Genomic DNA, 21,588 nt, shown 5'->3' on the forward strand with positions numbered 1-21,588 from the left:
AGCTTCCTGTTTCACCGTTACGGCTCGCCAAAGGCAGCGTTTGACAGCATGGGTAGCAACGCATAGCAAGCAAGCATGCAAGCAGAGCAACAAGCAAGCAAGCAGGCATGCACCTAAGCTAATCGTGATTACTGCACTCGGCACATCACATCATCCTGTGGTTGAGGCAAACACCCACAGCCATAGCCACAACCATCACCACATCCACCATCACAATCACAACTACCACCACACATGAACACCACGATCATAGCTACTACCTTCACAATCATAATCACCACCAACACCAGCAGTCTTAATGACAGCCACAGCATGCAAGGATACTGAGGGCCACATACCCCGCTTCAATCCCAGACAACACCACGGCCCGCCGCCTTTGTCTCCTCAGCGCTGTTTACACCCCAGATTCTTGTTTAAGGCTGAGTCGACCTAGGTGAGGCCCAGGACTGATCCAGGTATTCGTTACTGACGTCGGCCACGAGGTAGGAATAGAAGTGGGCTCCCTGCGTGCACAGCAGTGCGCTACGCACTCCTTCACACGGAGCGCCTTAAAAAGCCGGCGAGCGCGTGAGAGGGTTGTATGGTCAGCACTTCGCCTGGCCACCTTTGTCTCTCCAGCGCGGATGTTTACACGCAGGTGCTCGTTCAAGGCCGGGTCAGATATCACTCGTCAGTGATGTTAACCGTGAACGGGAATGAACCCGGGTAGCGCGATGCGCCACGTACTGCGCCATACGAAGATCACCCGTATTGCCTTAACATGCTGTAGGGCACCGTTCTTCACTGATTTGTAGAGTGGGGGGGGGGGGGGTGAATTTTTGCCGATGAGACATCATCATCATCATCATCGTGAGGACCACAACACATTTGAAACCATTGGGGCCAGTGCCGGATTAAGCTAGTGCATATGTTGTTATAAATCGTTAATCTTAAACACTCAGTCGTTCATAAAAGGTTAAGGCAGTATAGTACTATAGTAATAGAGCAATTGCAGAATCACTGAACCGGAATTGATAGTTTGGAAGCATTTAGCGCGGGGCCCTTGAAAGTGTGGGGTCCGTAGCTACTACACATGTAGTAGCTACTTGTGTAGCTACTACATGTGTAGCTACTCGTGCTACTACATGTGTAGCTACTACATATGTAGCTACTACATGTGTAGCTACTACATGTGTAGCTACTCGTGCTACTACATGTGTAGCTACTACATGTGTAGCTACTCGTGCTACTACATGTGTAGCTACTATATGTGTAGCTACTCGTGCTACTACATGTGTAGCTACTACATGTGTAGCTACTCGTGCTACTACATGTCTAGCTACTCGTGCTACTACATATGTAGCTACTACATGTGTAGCTACTCGTGCTACTACATAGTAGCTACTACATATGTAGCCTCTACATGTGTAGCTACTCGTGCTACTACATGTGTAGCTACTACATGTGTAGCTACTCGTGCTACTACATGTGTAGCTACTCGTGCTACTACATGTGTAGCTACTCGTGCTACTACATGTGTAGCTACTACATGTGTAGCTACTACATGTATAGCTACTACATGTGTAGCTACTACATGTGTAGCTACTACTCGTGCTACTGGGAGGATCCGGCCCTGATTGGGGCTGCGCGGTGGGGTGGCTTTCACTCGCTGTGTATTGTCGGAGGCCGCATGTCAGGGGCCGCACTGAAGGCCAACAGGGGCCGTCAGTGGTCCGCGGCCTTGCACTTTAGAACCCCGCTGTAGGCGTCGATCGTGAGCGGGAATCGAACCCGGGCAGCCGGGTTCGTAGCACAGTGCGCTAACCGCTGCACTACCACTCCCCACACACACTGAGACTCTCACACATACTGCACACATCTAAACACACACGCGTATTCACGCACACACGCGCGCACACACACACACGCGCACACACTCCATCGCAGGTGCGCAAATGAGGCGCCTGCCGCACAGCGGTGGCACGTGATGCAATCCTCAGCATCGTCTCTGCGAGTGATTGGTTGTCGTCATCGGTCACGCCAGGCGAATGAGCCGCGGTGTGAGTGACAGATGTGTCTTCATCTTCTTGATTCTTTCGGTAAAGTCACGTAGAAGGGAAGTAATAAAATAATAAAAATAAAACATAATAAAATAATTCTCACGACGTTTCGGCCACAACGCAAGCAGCCGTCCTCAGGTGAAGACCAGGTCTGTCGGGGAGACAGCGTCTGAATGAAACACCACCACGCTTGGAGCGTATATTTAAGCTGGGTTGGAAGGGGGTAAGGGCGCCTTGACAAAAGAATTTGCATATCAAGAGGAATTTAGCATATTTATGGGAAATGCAGGTATGTGATTAGTACTACTTGTGAAATGCGTAGGTGGGCGGGGGGTTTCAGTCATATTATGTCCGTGCATTATGCAGGATTAGCAGCATCAAAGGGAGGGGATATGGGAAATGCAGGTATGTGATTAGTACTACTTATGCCCGTGCATTATGCAGGATTAGCAGCATCAAAGGGAGGGGATATGGGAAATGCAGGTATGTGATTAGCACTACTTATGCCCGTGCATTATGCAGGATTAGCAGCATCAAAGGGAGGGGATAGGGGTAGCATTAATAAAGGGAAGGAATGTTAATAGTATGTAGCTGCAGTAACTAAACAACCACGTAAAAAACTAAAGTATAAATTACATAGTATCATCAGTATACTAAATATACTCTCCAATAAGCTGAGCTACTAACAGTAAGTAATACATTACAATCATACGTCGCAAAAAATATAATATGCTTCCAGCTAAACTTTTTTTCCCTTACATCACACGTTATTGACAGATGTGTGTTTGCATGAGTGGCAGGTGTATATGTGAGTGACAGGTGCGTGTGTGTGAGCTGCTGAGGTGGGACGGGTGGAGGGCTCTCTGTGTAACGCGAACTCGCGTGAGCTGAAGCGAGTCAACACGGCCCAGACAATGCGACGGAGACTATCGAAGACAACAATAGCAGCAGCAGCCAAGGCGTCGTCTCGATGTGTACCTGCGTCACTGTGCACGGCGGTCTTTAGCCCCGTCGTGCTGCAATGCGAGCAATGGCCGATGGGTTCGGTGTATAATTCACGACAGTCCAGGTTTGTAGAGTGTATCAACATCTTGACTCCATCGGCCTCTTGGCTTCGTGTGATGCAGACGACGCCTTCACGCATCGTGCGCGGTGACGTCACCGCCGCGCACGTGCACGTGGCCGCGAGCCAGAATCCAGCCAGCAAAACTTTATTTTCGGATATAGCACGAGGTGTGTGTGTGTGTGTGTGTTTATTAGCCAGCAGAACGTGTTGATGTAAGCACACTCATTGGCAGAGCCGGGCTCGTTAAACTAAATTCTGCTGGCGGTGCCACATGTTATTGGCAAGCGCTGTCCTTCTAAACCACGGCGCCCTGTTAAGCACAGCGCGGAGGCAATGTTTAGACAGTCACGACGCGTTGGTTGTGAAGCATTGCGTGTGAACAGGTCCGCGTGTTGACTGTGTACACTCCGTGGGCGTGTCGGTGTTTGCGGCTTTGTGAATCTGAATGCGCAGATGTGCGTGTGCGAGTTCATGCATTCCCCATACCAGGTGCCGAGTATCGGCGCCATTGACCAGCGTCGTGAGGTATGGCCATACATATATATAATTTCCTCTAATTGATTGTATGGTGCCCCATGAAATCCGGTTCCCAGGGTCGCCTTCTTCTTGATGCGAGCATCGCCACGTAGGAAGCGCGGACTTTATCTCGCAAAGAATCGAACCTTGTTGGAGCCAGAGACAGAATTGGGAGGAATAGACTGGGACAACGTTGGCAACAGCGAGATGAGACTGAGAGCGGAGGCGCGCACGATTCTGGAGAGCAGCAACACCTTCTACGAGAGAGGGAGAGCTGATGGTGGTCATCCAGCCCACACCAACACTCAAGACAAATTACAGATCACTCAGGTGTCCGCTTCCACAGCGGCGAGCGATGTAGATGGAGACCAAACGTGAGAGGACATGACCCAACGAGGAACCAAGAGTGATGGTGATTGTGATGATTTCCTGTGGCGAATGACTAGCGACTCTTGTCAATTCAGTTCTAAGTGGTTTAGCCATTCGCTGAGTTGTCACTCAATCACTCACCGACCCACCCACTTGCCCACTCACCCAACCACACGCCCACCTACTCACCTACTTACTAACACAACCACCCACTCACTCATCCACTCCCCTACCTACTCACCTAACCACCAAATCTCTTTGCGTGGATTTTATCCAGCTTCCTCCGGGTTTTCCCTCCGCGATTAGAATCACGCGTTTAGATTATTTACACGGCTATGAATCCGTACGTGTGATGATGATTCAAGCCACGCCGATGAGCAATTATCTGTGGCCAGGTCGGCTCTGAAAAAGAGCTCAAAGCTCAGTGTAATTTACCTGGTAAATGACATAGTTGAGTTTAAGTTTCGGTGCCTGCGTGTGGTTCCGGCTAAGCGCTGCTCGTTGTTTCCGTGGGAGATGGAATCCGCGCAGCACGGTGATGGCAGCGGTGGCGTCGCTGATTGGAGAGGAATACAAATGTCGTTAGACGGTGAAAAGATGAGAGCCAGACGATAGCAAGAAGAGAGAATGGTCATGATTGGGGACTTGTTTGAAAAAATGGATTGAGAGATGAAAGAGGCAAGCGTCGACCAGAGTTCGCGACCAGCACTGACGTGGCCAGCCCTCGTGGGCATGGTGAGACGGAGACCAGCTATGATGAAGGTGGAGACAGGGATGATGAAGGTGGAGACAGACGCAGATCGCCAGACTCGTCACTCGCCATTCTGTTCCTGCGTGTGGCAGCAGCGAGATGCGTCCAGGCGCTGAATGCCAATGGCGACGTCTGATAGCTACTGTATGAGAAGACTTCAACAGAGAGAGTTCGTGTAATGTTTCTCTCCCTCCTCGATTGAAGGAGTGCAGACTACAGATGTTTACTATTTGGTCCAAAGTATGGATTGCGTGGCCATAATGGCACTGCTGTGGCTCGCGTCTCTAAATTTTCGCTCACTCCTCTCCCTCACATTCTCCGCAGGAAGTGAGCCTCAGGCTGGTGCAGTGCCCGCTGCGAGTGACAGCCACGGGCGGGACAGCTCCGCCAGGACCTGGGTCTCGTGGCCATCGCCACTCGAGCGGACGGGGCACCTGGGGGCCTTTCGTCTTAGCACTCAGGGCAATAGCTTCCGATGCCTCGCAGAGCCAATTGATGGAAGCGGATGCCGTAGTTTGAAATCACGCATTGACTGGCATAGTCACTGATGAGTGCATTGAGTGTAGGAGGATATGTTGTTGTGTAGGTGCCTAGCGGTATCGTGACAGATAGAGTTGGGTGACCATCATCTAGCAGTGGATCCATCGTACCTATTTTCTATTGCCAATGTTGCTCTTCCCTCCCCTTGCCCCTCCACTCCTTCCCGTCCTTCCGCGAGCCCTTCTTGGTGATCCCTAAGTGCCCTCTATCGTGGTCTCTCATTCCTCAATGGAGTGGTAGATGACAGCCTTCACGTGGCCCACTTTGTTAAGTGAGAAATCGCGACGAATCCTATCAACGTGGCGACCGAACATCGATCATTGATCTCCCGGTCTCCAGAGCAACAACACAAGCCATGTCAATGGTCATCTTCAGGGCTAAACGACGCTCTAGACGGGCCCTGGGACAAGGATCCTCCAACTAAACATTGAGGGACTATCCCAAGCAAAGGGCGAGTGTCTCGTGATCATAACGAAACCCCATAACGTTGATGTTCTGATACTCCAAGGAATCCACATCTTGGATGCTCGACATGCCAGTTGCGACCATATCCATGGATACAACCTCACGTCGAACCACTATCACCCGAAATATGGCTTGGCCATATACATGTGAAGTACCGGTGAGGACGCTTGACGCCGAGGTTGAGGCACACGTATGTTTATTCACAATATGACAGTGGGCATATACACACTCGAGGGGGTATCGGCCCCCTCACCCGTATAACTCGCAATACACCCCTAGCTAACTCTGTCCTAGCCCCGAATCCTCCACTAATGGGCTAGGGGAGGCTAACTGGCCCGACACTGGTAAGTCGGGCCCGGTACCCGGAGTTCCAGACCAGCTCTTACAAGAGCACCGGCTCTGGCTTTCGGGACCACGCCGCTGGCTCAATCCTGTCCGGCCCTGAAAAGGACATCGAACCAGGGGAGTCCAGGGCTCTATCTAAGACGTCTTCAATCTTCTTCCCTTAGCTTAAACATAAACTGCCGAGCCCTTTGAAACATCCCCTTTTATACCCAACCCCTCCCTGAGGGGTGGGGCCCCGGGGGATCATAACGTTCGAACCAGCCCCCCCCCAGGGTGTCTGGCTCGGACGTCGTAGAGGGCACTTGCTCGTGCACTTACGTAGCCCCGCCCACTGTGTTTGTTTTCCATAGGCTGCCATGCATAACGGGCCCTCTCTTTAACACCCCTACATCACCCCCCCCCCCCCCCCGCATAGCTTGCAGCCGTCCCGGCTGCCAACATACAAAAATGACAATAAAAGTGCATTTACACCTTGACCGCGCGTGTGCCTCACTATTTTTCAACAATAACAAGAACAGCAACAAGAACACAACAAAAGGCAACAGCAAGAAGAGAAAACAACCCGACGCACCCCCCCTTGAATAAATACGAATTCCGTAAAAAAAAACAACCTATATACAATTTGCAGGGAACCCACCATACACACAACACCAGGTGAACCCAACGTATGTACATTTCAATGGGCAGGGAACACACCACCCACACAACACACAATGAACACAACGTATGTACATTTCAATGGGCAGGGAACACACCACCCACACAACACACGATGAACACAACCTATGTACACATCTTCCGGCCTCATAACAGTCTGCGCATTTTTGCGCGCGTCCTTGCAGCGGGCCCCTCACACGGGGTAACCCCGGGTGGCGGACCGTCAGGTGGCAATTGTCCGTCCCGGAGTGAGACCTCATCCGATGCCGCGCGACCGTCGGTATCCCCAGGAGGGGTGGTCGGGCGTGAGCCCGTCAGTCCTGATGCACCTGGAGGTGGCACGGCCGGCAAGGCATTAGGTGAGAACGACGGAGACGGACCCAGTGAGTCGGTCGACCCCCCACACGTTTGGCCACGCATGTGTGAAGTGGGTTTGTGTACCGCAACGAAGGGTTTTAACCTAGAGGGGTGCACGAACCATCGCCGCTTCCCCCATTTAATGCGCACACACTGTGGTCGCAAAACTTCGACCACCTCCACAGGGCCCCGCCACGGCCGCGCCAGCTTAGGGGAGGTAGCCAGGGGCACTTGGGGACAGTGCAACCATGCCTTGTCCCCCGGCTTCCACTGTATTACGTGCGCCCGACCCAGCCTGAGGCGCTCATTCGCCTTTTGACGGAGGTCCGAGTTTAGCATAGCAGCATCCCGCGCCTCTGTTAATTTGGCCAGATTAAATTTGACGTGGTCAGCCAATTTAGTTTTCCCTTGCGGGTCGGGGATCTGCAGCTGGGCGCGAACAGGCGGGTCGGGTTCGCGACCATACATGAGGTAAAAGGGGGAAAATCCCGTAGCTGCATGGGGTGCCATCCGGTATGCCGCCAAGACCCCTTGAATATGCAGGTCCCAGTCAGTCTGCGAGTCCGAGACCTGCTGTGACATCATTGACGTAATGGTGCGATGCAGGCGCTCGACCATTCCGTCAGTTTGCGGGTGATACGGGGAGGTACGAATTTTCTTCGTGCCTAAGAGGTCACAGACTTGTTTGAGTAATTTACCGGAAAAATTTCTGCCCTGGTCGGTCAGCAGCCGCTCCGGAGCACCTTTGTCCAGGACGTATCCCTGAACAAAGGCCTCCACGATGGCTGCTGCTGACTGGTTGGCAAGGGGCCAGGCCATAGGCCAGCGCGTAAAATACTCGACACCTGTCAACAAATACCTATTGCCCCTGGGGGTGGCGGGAAATGGGCCCAAAATGTCCAGCGCGACAAGCTCATTTATTCTGGATACTTTGATCGATTGCAAGGGCGGGTTAGACTCCCGCGCCGGCGGTTTCCGTTGCGCACACCGAGGGCATGATCCCAATAGATCCCCAACATCCCTCGTCATACCAGGCCAAAAAAAATCAAGTTGTAGCAGTGCAAGAGTCTTTTGGGTCCCCAGGTGTAATAGGCGCTCATGCGCGGCCCACACCACCTTGCCTCACAACTCAGAAGGGACCACCAGCCGATGTCGCTGGGATTTGCCGTCCCAATGCATCAGCAGACCTTGCACCATTTCCCATGCATCCGAATCCCCCGTCACCCGCCCAGCACCCCCGACGCGACGACGCCACCCGAGGAGGGAGGTATCCTCCATTTGGAGGCGCCCCCATTCAGTGACGGGCAACCCCAACAGGGAATCTCTTCCCTGTTGTTCGATCGAATTAGTAACCAATGGTTCGTCGTCGTCGGTGGCTGCCAAGATCGGAACCGATGCGTCCCCTGAAGGCCTGCAACGTCCCGACCCCAGGAGGCATGCACATTCGGAGGTGGTTGGCATGCGCGACAGAGCGTCCGCATTCGTATGGCGAACGCCCTTACGGTAGGTGGTTTCAAAATCAAAGTCCTGGAGAACCTCCAACCATCGAGACAACTGTCCCGATGGTTGTTGAACTCGCAGGGCATACTGTAGTGCCGCATGATCTGTGCGGACGGTGAAATGCCGACCGTACAGATATGGGCGATACTGTTGGATGAAATAGACAATTGCCAACAGTTCCCTACGGGTGACACAATATCTTTGCTCCGCAGGAGACAACACCCGACTACCGTACGCGACCACCCGTTCCATGCCATCAACCACCTGGGAAAGCACACCCCCAATACCCGTGTTGCTCGCATCGGTGTCGAGCAAAAAGGGCTTAGAAAAATCTGGGTAAATCAAGGGAGGGGCTTTTACCAGGGCGTCCCGAAGGGAGCAGAAAGCAGCCTCCTCCTCTTGACCCCAGTGGAACCGAACCCCTTTAGATGTTAAAGCGTGCAGGGGTTTTGCAATTGTCGCAAAATCAGCGACGAACTGTCGATAATACGACGCGAACCCAATGAAACTCCTGACCTCTCCCACCGAGGTGGGAGTCGGCCAGGAGCTGACACACTGCGTTTTGACGGGATCGGTAGCAATACCTGAGCGTCCCACGATGTGCCCCAAATAACGCACCGAATCGCGCAACAAATGGCATTTTTGGGGCTTGAATTTCAAATTAGCAGCCCGCATCTTTAGGAAAACCGCCCGCAACCTCTGGAGATGTTCGTCAAAAGTTTTACTAAAGACGATAACGTCATCCAAATAAATGAGGCACGACTCCCATTGCAATCCAGCCAAAACCAATTCCATCAAACGCTGGAAAGTTGCCGGCGCTGAGTGTAAGCCCATCGGCAACCGGTTGAATTGGAACAGGCCGTGCGGTGTACGGAAAGCAGTTTTAGGCTTTGAATCATCGTCCAGAGGAAGCTGCCAGAATCCCGAAAGTAAATCCAGTGTGGAAAAGAATCGCGCTCCCGCCAAGGCGTCCAGCGATTCATCCATCCGAGGGAGCGGGTATGCGTCGGCAACCGAAATTTTGTTAAGACGCCGGAAATCAACGCAAAACCGCAACGAACCGTCCTGCTTTTTAACCAGGACGATCGGCGCTCCCCAAGGGCTGGTGGAAGGAGAAATGATGTCGGCGGCCAACATGTCATCAACAGCCGATTTGACATGGTCCTTTTCGGCGGGACTCAACCGAAACGGATTTTGGCGAATTGGCGCGCTGTCACCCGTGTCAATATGGTGACGCAGCAGGTGAGTACAACCCAAATCGTATTTATTCCGACTAAAAACGTCGGAAAATTCCCGCAGTAGTGTTTTAAGTTGTTGACGCTCTGAATCTGACAGGTCCGTCGATCCCGCACAAAGCGCCTCGAGCCACCCTTCATCGCTGTCCGAATGCGGTCGCGGCACAGGGACAACGCTGACGTGATTTGCGACGGGTTCCTCACATGGCACCGGCGTTGCGTGAGCAAGCACGGTCCCCTGTGGGACCACCACCGTCTGCGAGCCCACATTGAGGACCGCGATGAAGGGTTCACCGTCCCCTCTTACTATGGTCTGGGCCGGAAGTAAATGAGGTCCACTAACCCCGGCCCTAGACGGCCCCAGCAGAACCCCTTGGGCCCCAACACCCTTAGCGAAGGGCCGCCGAAGTTTCAAGGGAATCAACATTTGCGCCCCCGGAGGGACGCGCACCGTTCTCTCTACGAATGCCGGCACCGTCGCGAACGCCGTCCGAGTCGTAACAGGCGATGGCAGAAACGCCATGCGTCTGCCCGACGGGAGCTCAATACATCCCTGGTCGATCAATATCCTAATCGGCATTTTGGCCAGGAAGTCCGTCCCCAGCAGGCACGGAACCGCCAGCGAGGAGGAAACAAAAATCGGCCCAGACAATTTAATTTCCCCAATACAAATTTGGGCACGAATTTGTCCAATGATGCCAAGTGAGCCCCCGTTAGCCGCATAGAATGGTACGTTAACAGGCATCAAAGGACGACTCCGGACAGGGAGAATATTGTAAATCAACTCCGAAATAATGGTCGCCGATGCTCCCGTATCGACCAGGATGCGCACTTCAACCCCGTCGATGTGCCCCACAACGGCCGACGACCCCGACGATGCGGCTACCACACGATCGGCCAGCACGGACCACTGGCCGGGTTCGATATGAGTACCCGGGGTGGTGCGTGATGGTGCGATGGTGCGCGATATCGGCCCCCCTCTCGTTGCGGTGTTTGAGTGCGTGACGGGTGTGTGCGTGGGCCAAACATGTGGGGTGCCGCGACTCGCCGGGTTATGATGGTGGAGCTTGTGATGAGGCCCGTCGTCCCGTTGAGGTGTCGTCCCGCGCTGTCGAGGAGCGCGGCACCCCGAGGCGACGTGGCCCCGGACGCCGCAGTTGAAACACCGCGGGAGCGCCGTTGGAGGAGACGGACGGTTGAAACGGCCCGGCCCGTCCCGGCCCGACCGTGCTCCTGTCGCCTGTTGCGGTCAGTGGTCGACGGCGTAGAGCTCCTCCGTCGGAATGGTGGCTGCAGCCACCGCACGCCCCGCCGATGCCCTGCTGGCTTTCCGCCGCAGTGACAGGAGGTTGGCGTGGAGGAGCCGCGCCGCCTGGAGCGATGTCATCTCCTCGTCCTCCCGGGCGACGACCGCGATGTCAAGGTCGTCTGCCAGGAGGAGGATCTTCTCCGTGACCATCGCGTCCACGCCGTCGTCGTCCATACGAGGGAAGGCCGACTTAGCCATCGCCAGGAGGCTCGTCCGATATGCTAGGGGCGACTCCTTCTCACCCCGCTTGCGGTCGTAAAATTGCTGTCGGCATTCAGCCGATGGTCCATAGACCCCGCCCAGCAGCTGTAGTGCCATCGGTAACGTAGACCGCTTCTCTCTCGGCGCCGATGTGAGGGCGGCGAGCGCGTCGCCGTCGAGGAGCGCCGGCAGCGCGCAGAGAGCCTCTTCATCGGACCATTTCGCCATCTCCTGATGGGCGAGGAAACGTCGGCGAAAACCGGCCCAGTCCCCCTCCGCGCCGATGAACTCCTTCAGCGGGGGCAGTCTCTGATGAAGCGCAGCGGTCGTTGTGGACTCCCGCAGGCTGATGTCACCACCACTCGGCTGTGCGTCGGTGCGAACGGCCAATGGGATCGCCTGTCGCGCTTGTGATGACGTTGCAGCTTCAGCGACGGCGATGTCGGAGCGGATGTCTAGGCTGGCCACGCCCCGAACAGCTGTAGCGTCGATGGCGGGAATTTCAAATTCGGACTGCTCCGAAATGGCGGGAAGGCGCCCTGGTCGTTGGCTCGCCTCGCCCCGTGTTGGATCACCGGCCCCTAGTCGCGTGATGGTCTCCAGCGTGGCGGCAGCGGCATACAGCAGCTCCGCCAGCCTCCCGTGAGCCAGCCGTAACGCGTCTGGCTGCGGCCCCTCTTCATTTCGATGCCCCGGTAAGGAGGCGTCAGGCCCCGGCTGCACCTTGTCTTGTGGAGCCGTCTCGGGCTCGACGATCTCGGCAGTGTCTTCCTCCTGCGGTACTTTGGCCCGCGCTGTTTTCCGCGTGTCCATGTTCGAATTACTTCTGACACCAGTTGAAGTACCGGTGAGGACGCTTGACGCCGAGGTTGAGGCACACGTATGTTTATTCACAATATGACAGTGGGCATATACACACTCGAGGGGGTATCGGCCCCCTCACCCGTATAACTCGCAATACACCCCTAGCTAACTCTGTCCTAGCCCCGAATCCTCCACTAATGGGCTAGGGGAGGCTAACTGGCCCGACACTGGTAAGTCGGGCCCGGTACCCGGAGTTCCAGACCAGCTCTTACAAGAGCACCGGCTCTGGCTTTCGGGACCACGCTGCTGGCTCAATCCTGTCCGGCCCTGAAAAGGACATCGAACCAGGGGAGTCCAGGGCTCTATCTAAGACGTCTTCAATCTTCTTCCCTTAGCTTAAACATAAACTGCCGAGCCCTTTGAAACATCCCCTTTTATACCCAACCCCTCCCTGAGGGGTGGGGCCCCGGGGGATCATAACGTTCGAACCAGCCCCCCCCAGGGTGTCTGGCTCGGACGTCGTAGAGGGCACTTGCTCGTGCACTTACGTAGCCCCGCCCACTGTGTTTGTTTTCCATAGGCTGCCATGCATAACGGGCCCTCTCTTTAACACCCCTACACATGGAAAACTCCATCACATAGTTCAACGCCTTCCCACCAAATGAAAAAGAAGCCACCGACGCTACCAGCATCAAGATGGGGGAGCTGCACATCACCAACGTTTACAAAGCCCCGAATTAAAAATGGCAAAAGTCAGCGCTTCGAAGTGTGCCAATGTCAGCCCGATACGTTGGTGACGTTTAATTGCTACCATACTACGTGGGACTCTGCAGTAGATCAGACCGACGGCAAATACCACACCGACTAGATGTCCGCCAAAGATTTGCACCTAGATTTTTGATCCAAAACAGCAAGGAACTTTCGACTCTGTTTGCTTGCAATGCAACTACAATGCAGACCTAACAATTTTTCCAAAGATCACATTGGGAGCGCAATGGACGCGTCTCGCAAAATTCTCCCAAACTTCCCCAGGAGTCAACTTAGACCCATCATCATCCACATCGACATCCCCGTGATTTTGTCAAAACGATTGCCGAGGTAGAACATGGTGAAAGCTGACTGGGACCACGGTAAGAAGTCTTTAGAAAGAGTGTTGAGTCGAATTCCCGTAACGTATAAGCAGGCTGTAGAAAGAGTGTTGAGTCGAATTCCCGTAACGTATAAGCAGGCTGTAGAAAGAGTGTTGAGTCCAATTAACGCGACACCGGAATGTTGTCACCGTTTCGTTGGACTCCTCACTGCAACTGCCGAGAAGCACGTGCCCCGAGGCGTCCGGAAAGAATATACTCCCTGCTGGACAAAAGAGACCTAGGCCCTACTCTGACTGTAAAACCAATCGAGCAGCCCACAGGTTGCAAAGGTCCTGCTCGAGGTTTTAGACTCAGACGTCAGCTGTGGATTGAGTGTGTTGAAGGCCTGGGCTTCACACACTCCAGCTACAACGCCTGGGTGCTGCTAATCAAACAGAATACCGGATCGCAAACAGTCCTGCCCAACTCTGTAGCCCCCAAACTTATAGAGAACACAAAAGGAAACCGCTCAACAACAACATCAAGCGAGATGTTTCAACAACAGAGAATCCATTCCTAACAAAGACCTAACCACCGTGGGGGGATATTTCCTGGATATGGAGGCTCAAACCAAATCCCCACAAAACAACAGTTACTGCATATCATCTTGATAAAAGGAATGCCAAGCACACTCTGAAAGTGACCTTCTGGGGCAACACAGTGCGACACGACCCCACTCCATCATATCTCAGAGTGAATCTGGACGATAATTTTCCACAACCACGTGAAAGAGGTGGCCACCAAGAGCATCAGCACCCAGTGCTATGGACACCAACGATGGCCCTTCTGTACTCTGTAGCCGAGTACTCTTCACCAGGATGGACCATAACTACAGACAGTCCCCGAGTAACGGTGGTCCGACTTACAATATTTCGATCTTACGATGGTGATAGCGATACAACAAAATTGTAAAATATTTTAAATTTCGCGCGACAGGCAAACGCAGCAGCGAAACGATACGTTCAATGTAGGTATGATACGTAGCTTTAGCGATTTCATTTTAGGGTTACCACGATACGATACGTTCAATGAAGGTTAAAAGTTTTAATAGCAGATAGGATTGTTTCGTGAAAAAAACTTTCTATTAAATTGCAGTTCATATAGGTAGGCTAAGAATTGACCTTGTTTTTTTTACTTTACATTTTACTGTGCAATACAGTCTTGTAATTAATAAATACATACAGTATATAGTTTATACAGTACGGTACTGTAAATTGCTATGTTTTGCTAAATTATCACCATTCTTTAAGACTCCTGGGTAGACGAGGCCATCTTCGACTTACGATATTTTTGACTTACGATGATGGGGTCGTCGTAACGCATCTCCGTCGTAAGTAGAGGACTGCCTGTAGTCGCAATTGACTTGTGGATGTCCAACTGAGCACTGCAATTCGGTGCGTCACTGGAACCCTCAAGTCGACTCCAACAGCCTGGCTGCCCGTGCTGTCCCACACCTCTCCCCAACCCATCCGCCGCAATGCTGTTCACGTCGTCACGTGAACAAACGTCTGTTCACGTTGTCACGTGAACAGACGTTTCATTCACGTTGTCACGTGAACAGACGTTTCATTCACGTTGTCACGTGAACAGACGTTTGATTCACGCGACTACTTTATTGATTGTGTGTGTCGAGTGGAGGAGGATTTACGACACACATTTTATTCACGCGATCTCACCCAACAACAAAAAATCAATAATTAATCATAACATCCGTCGCGAAAGCCCCGCTCGTCTTAGATTGGCGCTATTTTTGTTCGACCGTGGAGGAAGGGATGATGGAACTGCGAGTCAAGCCCCAACCAGAAGTGGAACTCGCAACTTGCAGACTGCGAGTCGCTCGTGCTTCTACCGCTGAGCCATGCGGCCGGATCGTGTGAGCCCGTGGCTGCATAGACGTGTTCCTGCGTGCGAGTGCGAGAGTGGGTACGACTTCGTGCCTTCGTGAACGTCGCCGTGTAAGTGCGGCGACTACACCGCAGCGAGGTGGCACAGTTGCTGCACCTGCCATTAATCTCAATCTAAATTAAAATATTTTTATTTTACCAGGTAAGGCCCAGAAGCGACCTGGTCACAAATGATAGCTCAACCACGTGGCTGATTGTGTCGAAATGTATCGCAGCTAAATACTCTAAACGGACGTTGATTCTAAATGTGGAGGGAAAAAGCGGAGGACACGGAGGGAAATCCACGCGACCACAGGGAGAGCTAAATGCAAACTCCACAAGATATGGGCATCGTCAAGATCGGGATCGAACCCACGACCTCCTGTGTCCCAGGCGAGGGAGTTAATATCTTGCCACCGTGGCGACGAGTTGGTGAACCCATGGCACCTGGGTGTGTCCCGTGACCTGGCAGCGGTGAGCCTTTCACACTGCAGGTGATTGACTCAAAGTGCACCTAGCCTGGCACAAGCACCCTAGTGACGTCACCGCCACTTAGTGGCGAAAGGCGGTTGATGTATGAACGCATGCCTGTGTGTGAATGTGAGTCGGTGAGTGGAATGACTTGGAGAGACTGGCTCTTGCTGTCGTTTTCTCCAAACTTGACCACTGTCCGAGTGAGGGGCTGGGGAGCTTCCAGCTCGATCAGAATGTCAGCTGCCAGAATGCTTACGCGCACCCCATCTCGCGTGCACATATCATCATCGTCATCATCGCCACACCTGCTCTCTTGTATTTGCATTGGCTACCAGTCGAGTGGATTATGAAAACCCGCCGCTGCTGCTGCTGCTCCACGATGTTTGCAGGAGATGATCTGTGTTTACTCGCCGAACATATCTCTGCGATCTTGGCATCACCTTCTTCTAAGGACTCCGAGGTCAAGGCTGTGTGCCTGGGGTAGATCGGGTTTTTTTTTCTTTTCTTGGAACACTGCTAATAAGACAATCGCAAGACGGAGCTATTTAAGTCTATCTTGAAAACGCACCTGTAGAGTTGTTCACGCGCGTTGTTTTCACTGTGGTCAGCGCACAACCCCGATACTACGCGTCTCTCGCTTCTGGGTAGGGGGACAGAAACACCGTGGGGGGGGGGGGGGGCTTTCGGCGCTGGGCCGTGCCGAGGTGGGGTGTCCACCCTGAGGGGGTCTTCCGACGGGGGCGGGAGTGGGGCATTTCTGTTTAAAAGGGGGGGGGGCAGGGGGGGAAGAGGCGCGTGGAGGAAGTCGTATTCTAGGGGGAGATTGGGTGTAGGGGGGGATAAGGAAACACGCTCTGCATCTCGTAACATACACGCGGCTTTATGTGTTGGGGTGTCAACCTCTGCTCGACTCAGAGTCCATCTTATCTCAACAACTGACGAAAGGGAAAACATGGAGGGGGGGGGGGGGGGGACTCAGCTCTCCATACACGGTGCATTGGGATCTACGATTTGTATTCGCCTTACAAATGCACATTATTATTTTAGTATTTTTATTACTAACTTTAATTATTTGTATTTTACCAGGTAAGACCCACTGAGCTATTGAGATCTTTTTTCAGAAGCAATATGGCCACAGTATATAGCTCAACGAAGTGGCTCATCACGTGGAAATGTACAGCAGCAACATACTCTAAACGCATGTTTTGAAAGGTGGGGCGGAAAACCGGAGGACCCGAAGAAAAATCCTCGCGACCGCGGGGAAAGAGACACGCAAAGTCCAAATCTACAGGCGTTAGGGTCGGGATCGAACCCACGACCTCCTGTATACCAGGCGAGGTAGTTAACACCTCGCCACCGAGTTGATGAGTGTAAGATATTGAGTGTGAGTCGGTAGGTAAGTGTGTGAGTACGTGAGTGTGAGTCGGAGTGTGAGTGGGTGAGTGTGAGTCAGTGAGTGAGTGTTAGTGGGTGAGTGTGAGTCGGTGTGAGTCAGTAAGTGTGAGTGGATGAGTGTGAGTCGGTGAATGAGTGTGAGTCAGTGAGTGTGAGTCGCTGAGTGAGTGTGAGTCGGTGAGTGTGAGTGGGTAAGTGAATCTGCCCCCCCCCCCCCCCGCTACTCACCGCCACCAGCGCATCCCTGAGCTCGGCAGAGCGGCAGGAGCCGTTCCCCGCCTCGCTGCCGAGCGCCGCGAGTCTCTCCCTGAGGGCCACTTTGTTGTCGCGCTCCCTGGGGGCCTCGAGCGCCGTGAACACGAGGGCGCCCAGCAGCACGTAGAGGACGTACGCGGCGCCCAGCAGCGCCACGCGCGGCGCGGCCGACACCCGGCACCTCGCCATCGGCACCTCCTCCTGCTGCCCCCACTCCTCCTGCTGCCCCCACTCCTGCTCCTGCTGCCCCCACTCCTCCTCCTGCCCCCCACTCCTCCTGCTGCCCCCCACTCCTCCTGCTGCTGCTGCTCTCTCTGCCTCGCACCTTCTCCACGCGGCGATCTGCTTGTCTGTCTCTAAACTGCACCTCTCTCCCTGCCACTTATTCTTTGTTATTATTCTTAGTTTTAATTTTTATTTTATTATTTGGTTTAATTCTTAGTTTTTTTTTCAAATTCTATCTACGTGACTTTACCGAAACAACCAACGAATATGAATTTCTGCAGTCACGAAAGTTTTAAGTCAAAATTGACCTGCTGCTCACAGCCTCTCTCCTGCTCGAGTCCACGCGGCTCCTCTCCGTTCGCTCTTCTCCCCGGCAGCCTCCCTCGATATCCGCTGCCGATCTATCACCCCCCTCCGCCGTACGCCGCGCCACTGCCCCAGAGACGACGAACCTCCTCCTGCTTCGGCTTTGACGCCGATCAATCCGGGGCGACTCCACCCAACGATACATCTACATCACATTTACACGTGGTACGTGCTCCCCCCCCCCCCCGTAGCTCCCCCCCCCCCGTAGCTCCCCCTCCCCGTAGCTCCCCACCCCCCCCCCCCCCGTGGCTCCCCCTCCCCGTAGCTCCCCACCCCCCCCCCCCCCCGTGGCTCCCCCCCCCCCCCCGTAGCTCCCCCCCGTGGCTCCCTACTCCCCCCTCTCCGACACGAACGAGTGGCGTCATTCGTTTATTTGAGAAGATATCAACACCACGTGGACACGCACACAGACGGGTGGGGAGCGGTGGTGCAGCGGCTCGCGCGCTGCACTGCGAACCCGGCCACCTGAGTTCGATTCCTATCGGGGTTATGGTTCGGGCACAGCGCGCCGAGCGGACCGCGAGACGCGGGGCCCCGAGTCCTGATGCAGCAGCAGCAACAGGGTCGTCCTTGCCGTGCTCCTCGGGGGGTCCTCAGCTCCACCTCGCCCGGCGACTCGTCGACTCTTCTCTCAATCGACTCGGCACCGACTTCATTGACTCACGGCCGACCTCGCTCATCACCACCGTCTCTTGGACTCACACTCGATCTGCCCCGGACAGGCCCGGCACGCGCTCACGGCGCCGTCCCGGGGTGATGGAGGGGAAGGGGTTAGGGGTCAGGGCTCAAGGCGTGCTTTCACGTCCATTGTTCGGTGGTGGCGGTGGTGGCGCTGATCACGGGGCCACCTCGCGCGGAGGCTACGTGCCTTTGCCGACCACCATCAGCGGGATCTCGGAGCGGGCGTCGAAGGTGTGTATCACGAACAACTCGAACTCCGAGCGTCTGCGACGGCCGCCGCCCTCCCTTTGGGGGAGGGGCGGCCGAGCCCCGGGCGGCCGCGCCGCCGGGCACCCCGCGGCCCCTTCCCCGCCGCCGCCGCGGGGTCTCTCCGGCTCCGCTCGCCCCGTCTCGCTCACGGCGCGCTCCAAGGCGCCGGTGATGGCGCTGAAGAGCGCGGAGAGCCACGCGAGGCCGAAGAAGAACCACGCGGCCACCAGCGTCTTGTAGAAGGCGGGGTACTGCACGGTTTCGTTCCTGCCTGTGGAGGGGGGTGGGGGCAGTGGGGGCTGTCAGCGAGGGGATCGCACTCGGCGGGGTGCTCGCGTCCATCACCACGGGGGTTCCCCGCGCTCCACGTCGTCCCGAACGCCACTTCCGCCGCTCGCCTGCCGCCCGTGCAGCGCCGCCCGTGCAGCGGGGGGCCACCGGCGCGTCGCGGCCGGAGACGCGGGCGCCTCGCCGCTGCGTTGGTGCCGCCCTCGATGTAGCGGTCGATGCTCGCTCCGCTGACGCCACCGACAGCGGCACTCCGAATGTGCGATCAGCACCTCGCCCCTAGCGATCAGCACCTCGCCCCGAGCGATCAGCACCTCGCCCCTAGCGATCAGCACCTCGCCCCGAGCGATCAGCACCTCGCCCCGAGCGATCAGCACCTCGCCCCGAGCGATCAGCACCTCGCCCCGAGCCATCAGCACCTCGCCCCGAGCCATCAGCACCTCGCCCCGAGCGATCAGCACCTCGCCCCGAGCGATCAGCACCTCGCCCCGAGCGATCAGCACCTCGCCCCGAGCCATCAGCACCTCGCCCCGAGCGATCAGCACCTCGCCCCGAGCGATCAGCACCTCGCCCCGAGCCATCAGCACCTCGCCCCTAGCGATCAGCACCTCGCCCCTAGCGATCAGCACCTCGCCCCGAGCGATCAGCACCTCGCCCCTAGCGATCAGCACCTCGCCCCGAGCGCTCAGCACCTCGCCCCTAGCGATCAGCACCTCGCCCCGAGCGATCAGCACCTCGCCCCGAGCGATCAGCATCTCGCCCCGAGCGATCAGCATTTCTCGACGCTTTTGATCTCCACCTCGTACCCTCATTGTCGCCAGTTAACGCGGGGCCCCGTTTGAAGCGCAGACACTTGGGGAACGAGCCCCACCCTGTGACCCTACCCCCCATGGGATGTTTAAAGATCCCACCCGAAGACCCGTACGCCCGGGACCGCGCAGACGAACGCGCGGTCACGGGCGGAAGACCCGACGAGGAAGGCGGTGGCGGTGGCTCCGCGGCACGTGGCAGGCTGTGACCCGCGCGGCGGAGGCAGCAGCTAAGGTTGGTGAATCACGCGCCGACGTTGTCAAACGGCCCCGTCGGCGTCCAGGAGGAGCCGTACCCGAGGTGGCCAGGAGACGGCGGCACCGTACAGCGAACATGCGAACTCCACCTGCCCCATCTTTATGGGATAGAGTGTTTCCCCCTCGCATGCGTGGGCGTTCTCCGGGTGCTCATTTATTGGCTGATAATACCTTAATATATAGAGGAACGACTGCTGCCATCCGACTCATCTGTGGTTCGTCCTCTCACTACCTCTCTCTGAATCGTCCTCTCCCTCTCTCTATAAGAGCGAGTGAATGCGGTGCGGTGGAGACGCGGCGTTACACCGGTGGGGGGGGGGGGGGGGGGGGCTTGCTATCGTTATCGGAAGCGTATTAAGTGTGCAGCTGAGCCCGCAGAGGAAGGCAGCACGAACACGGTCAGGAGGAGGCAGTCCTCGCGCTGACACCGACGCGCTCTCTGCAATGCATCAAATCGCGTTGTGTGTACGAAGCGACCGTCGCATTTGGCAGTCCCTCCAGAAAAACGCGGAGTTTTTTGGTGATTGTTGCGGGCAAAAATCGTTGATTATGCGGCACGTTTTCTTAAAAAATGCGATGGAATATGCGGGATATTTATGCAATTTTATGCGATTAAATTGCGGGAACTTGCAAAAATTGCGGTTTGATGAAAAAGAGAAAAAAAAGTGATTCCCCCAACACCCTATTCACTAGGCTACTACTTTAATGTAAAGAGTCATTTCTTATTACTTCCTATGATAAGCAAGCATACTACATCACAGAAAGTGCTGGGAATATTTAAGTTCTCATCTTGTTTTATTTCAGACCTTAACAAACAGATGGCTCAAACTTACAAAACATTGAGTCGAACAAGTTCTGTAGCTTTACAAAATGAATATGCTACAACTTCTGTAAAAATGAATAAATAAAATATAAAAAAATAAAATGTGTGCTTCCTGTTTTACAGAGGTAGCTATACAAAACAGACATCTTCTGTTAAAATAAGTGTTTTCAGTGCACGGTAACGTAAGCAATACAGTAACAGTACAGTCTTACAGTAATGTAAATTTACATACTACTAAAAAAAAAGTGCAATCTTTCAACTGTAAAGTTGCATAAACTCCTGAATAAAACTAACTACGTAGCCTCTAACACTTCATAACGTTCCCATGGCAACAGGGGAAATGGCTGCGCTTGTGTGAAGTAAACGCAATATTTTTTTACTTTCTGCTAAGATATATGTGACTTTTTGCAACGAAAATGCGGGGATTATGAAATCATGCAAGCCCGCATATTTTGCGCGCGGAAATCTGCAATTTATGCGGCGAAAGTGCGGCGTATTTGAAAAAACGCGCCCCCCGCATAAATATGCGGACTTTGGCTGATTTTGCGTGGAATCTTGCGATCGCATAATCGCGTTTTTCTGGAGGGACTGATTTGGA

At 54.5% G+C, this 21,588-nt stretch overlaps 2 protein-coding genes across 2 annotated transcripts in view; both read right to left on the reverse strand.

The window, feature by feature from the left end:
- The window catches only part of LOC133341197 (potassium channel subfamily K member 17-like), a 31,328-nt gene extending 13,845 nt beyond the window's left edge, over window positions 1–17,483 (reverse strand). The window contains exon 1 of the mRNA XM_061549651.1: window positions 17,265–17,483. Within this exon, the coding sequence (XP_061405635.1) occupies window positions 17,265–17,480 (216 nt within the window). The 5' untranslated portion in view covers window positions 17,481–17,483. The remainder of the gene's footprint in view (window positions 1–17,264) is intronic.
- Window positions 17,484–18,265: 782 nt separating this feature from the next.
- LOC133341476 (potassium channel subfamily K member 16-like) overlaps window positions 18,266–21,588 on the reverse strand; it is a 42,175-nt gene continuing 38,852 nt past the window's right edge. Inside the window, exon 5 of the mRNA XM_061550147.1 lies at window positions 18,266–19,083. Coding sequence (XP_061406131.1) covers window positions 18,743–19,083 — 341 coding nt within the window. The 3' untranslated portion in view covers window positions 18,266–18,742. The remainder of the gene's footprint in view (window positions 19,084–21,588) is intronic.

The sequence above is a fragment of the Lethenteron reissneri genome, chromosome 11, assembly GCF_015708825.2.
Source record: "Lethenteron reissneri isolate LAM-NWPU_2019-01 chromosome 11, ASM1570882v1, whole genome shotgun sequence".
Lineage (NCBI taxonomy): Eukaryota > Metazoa > Chordata > Hyperoartia > Petromyzontiformes > Petromyzontidae > Lethenteron > Lethenteron reissneri.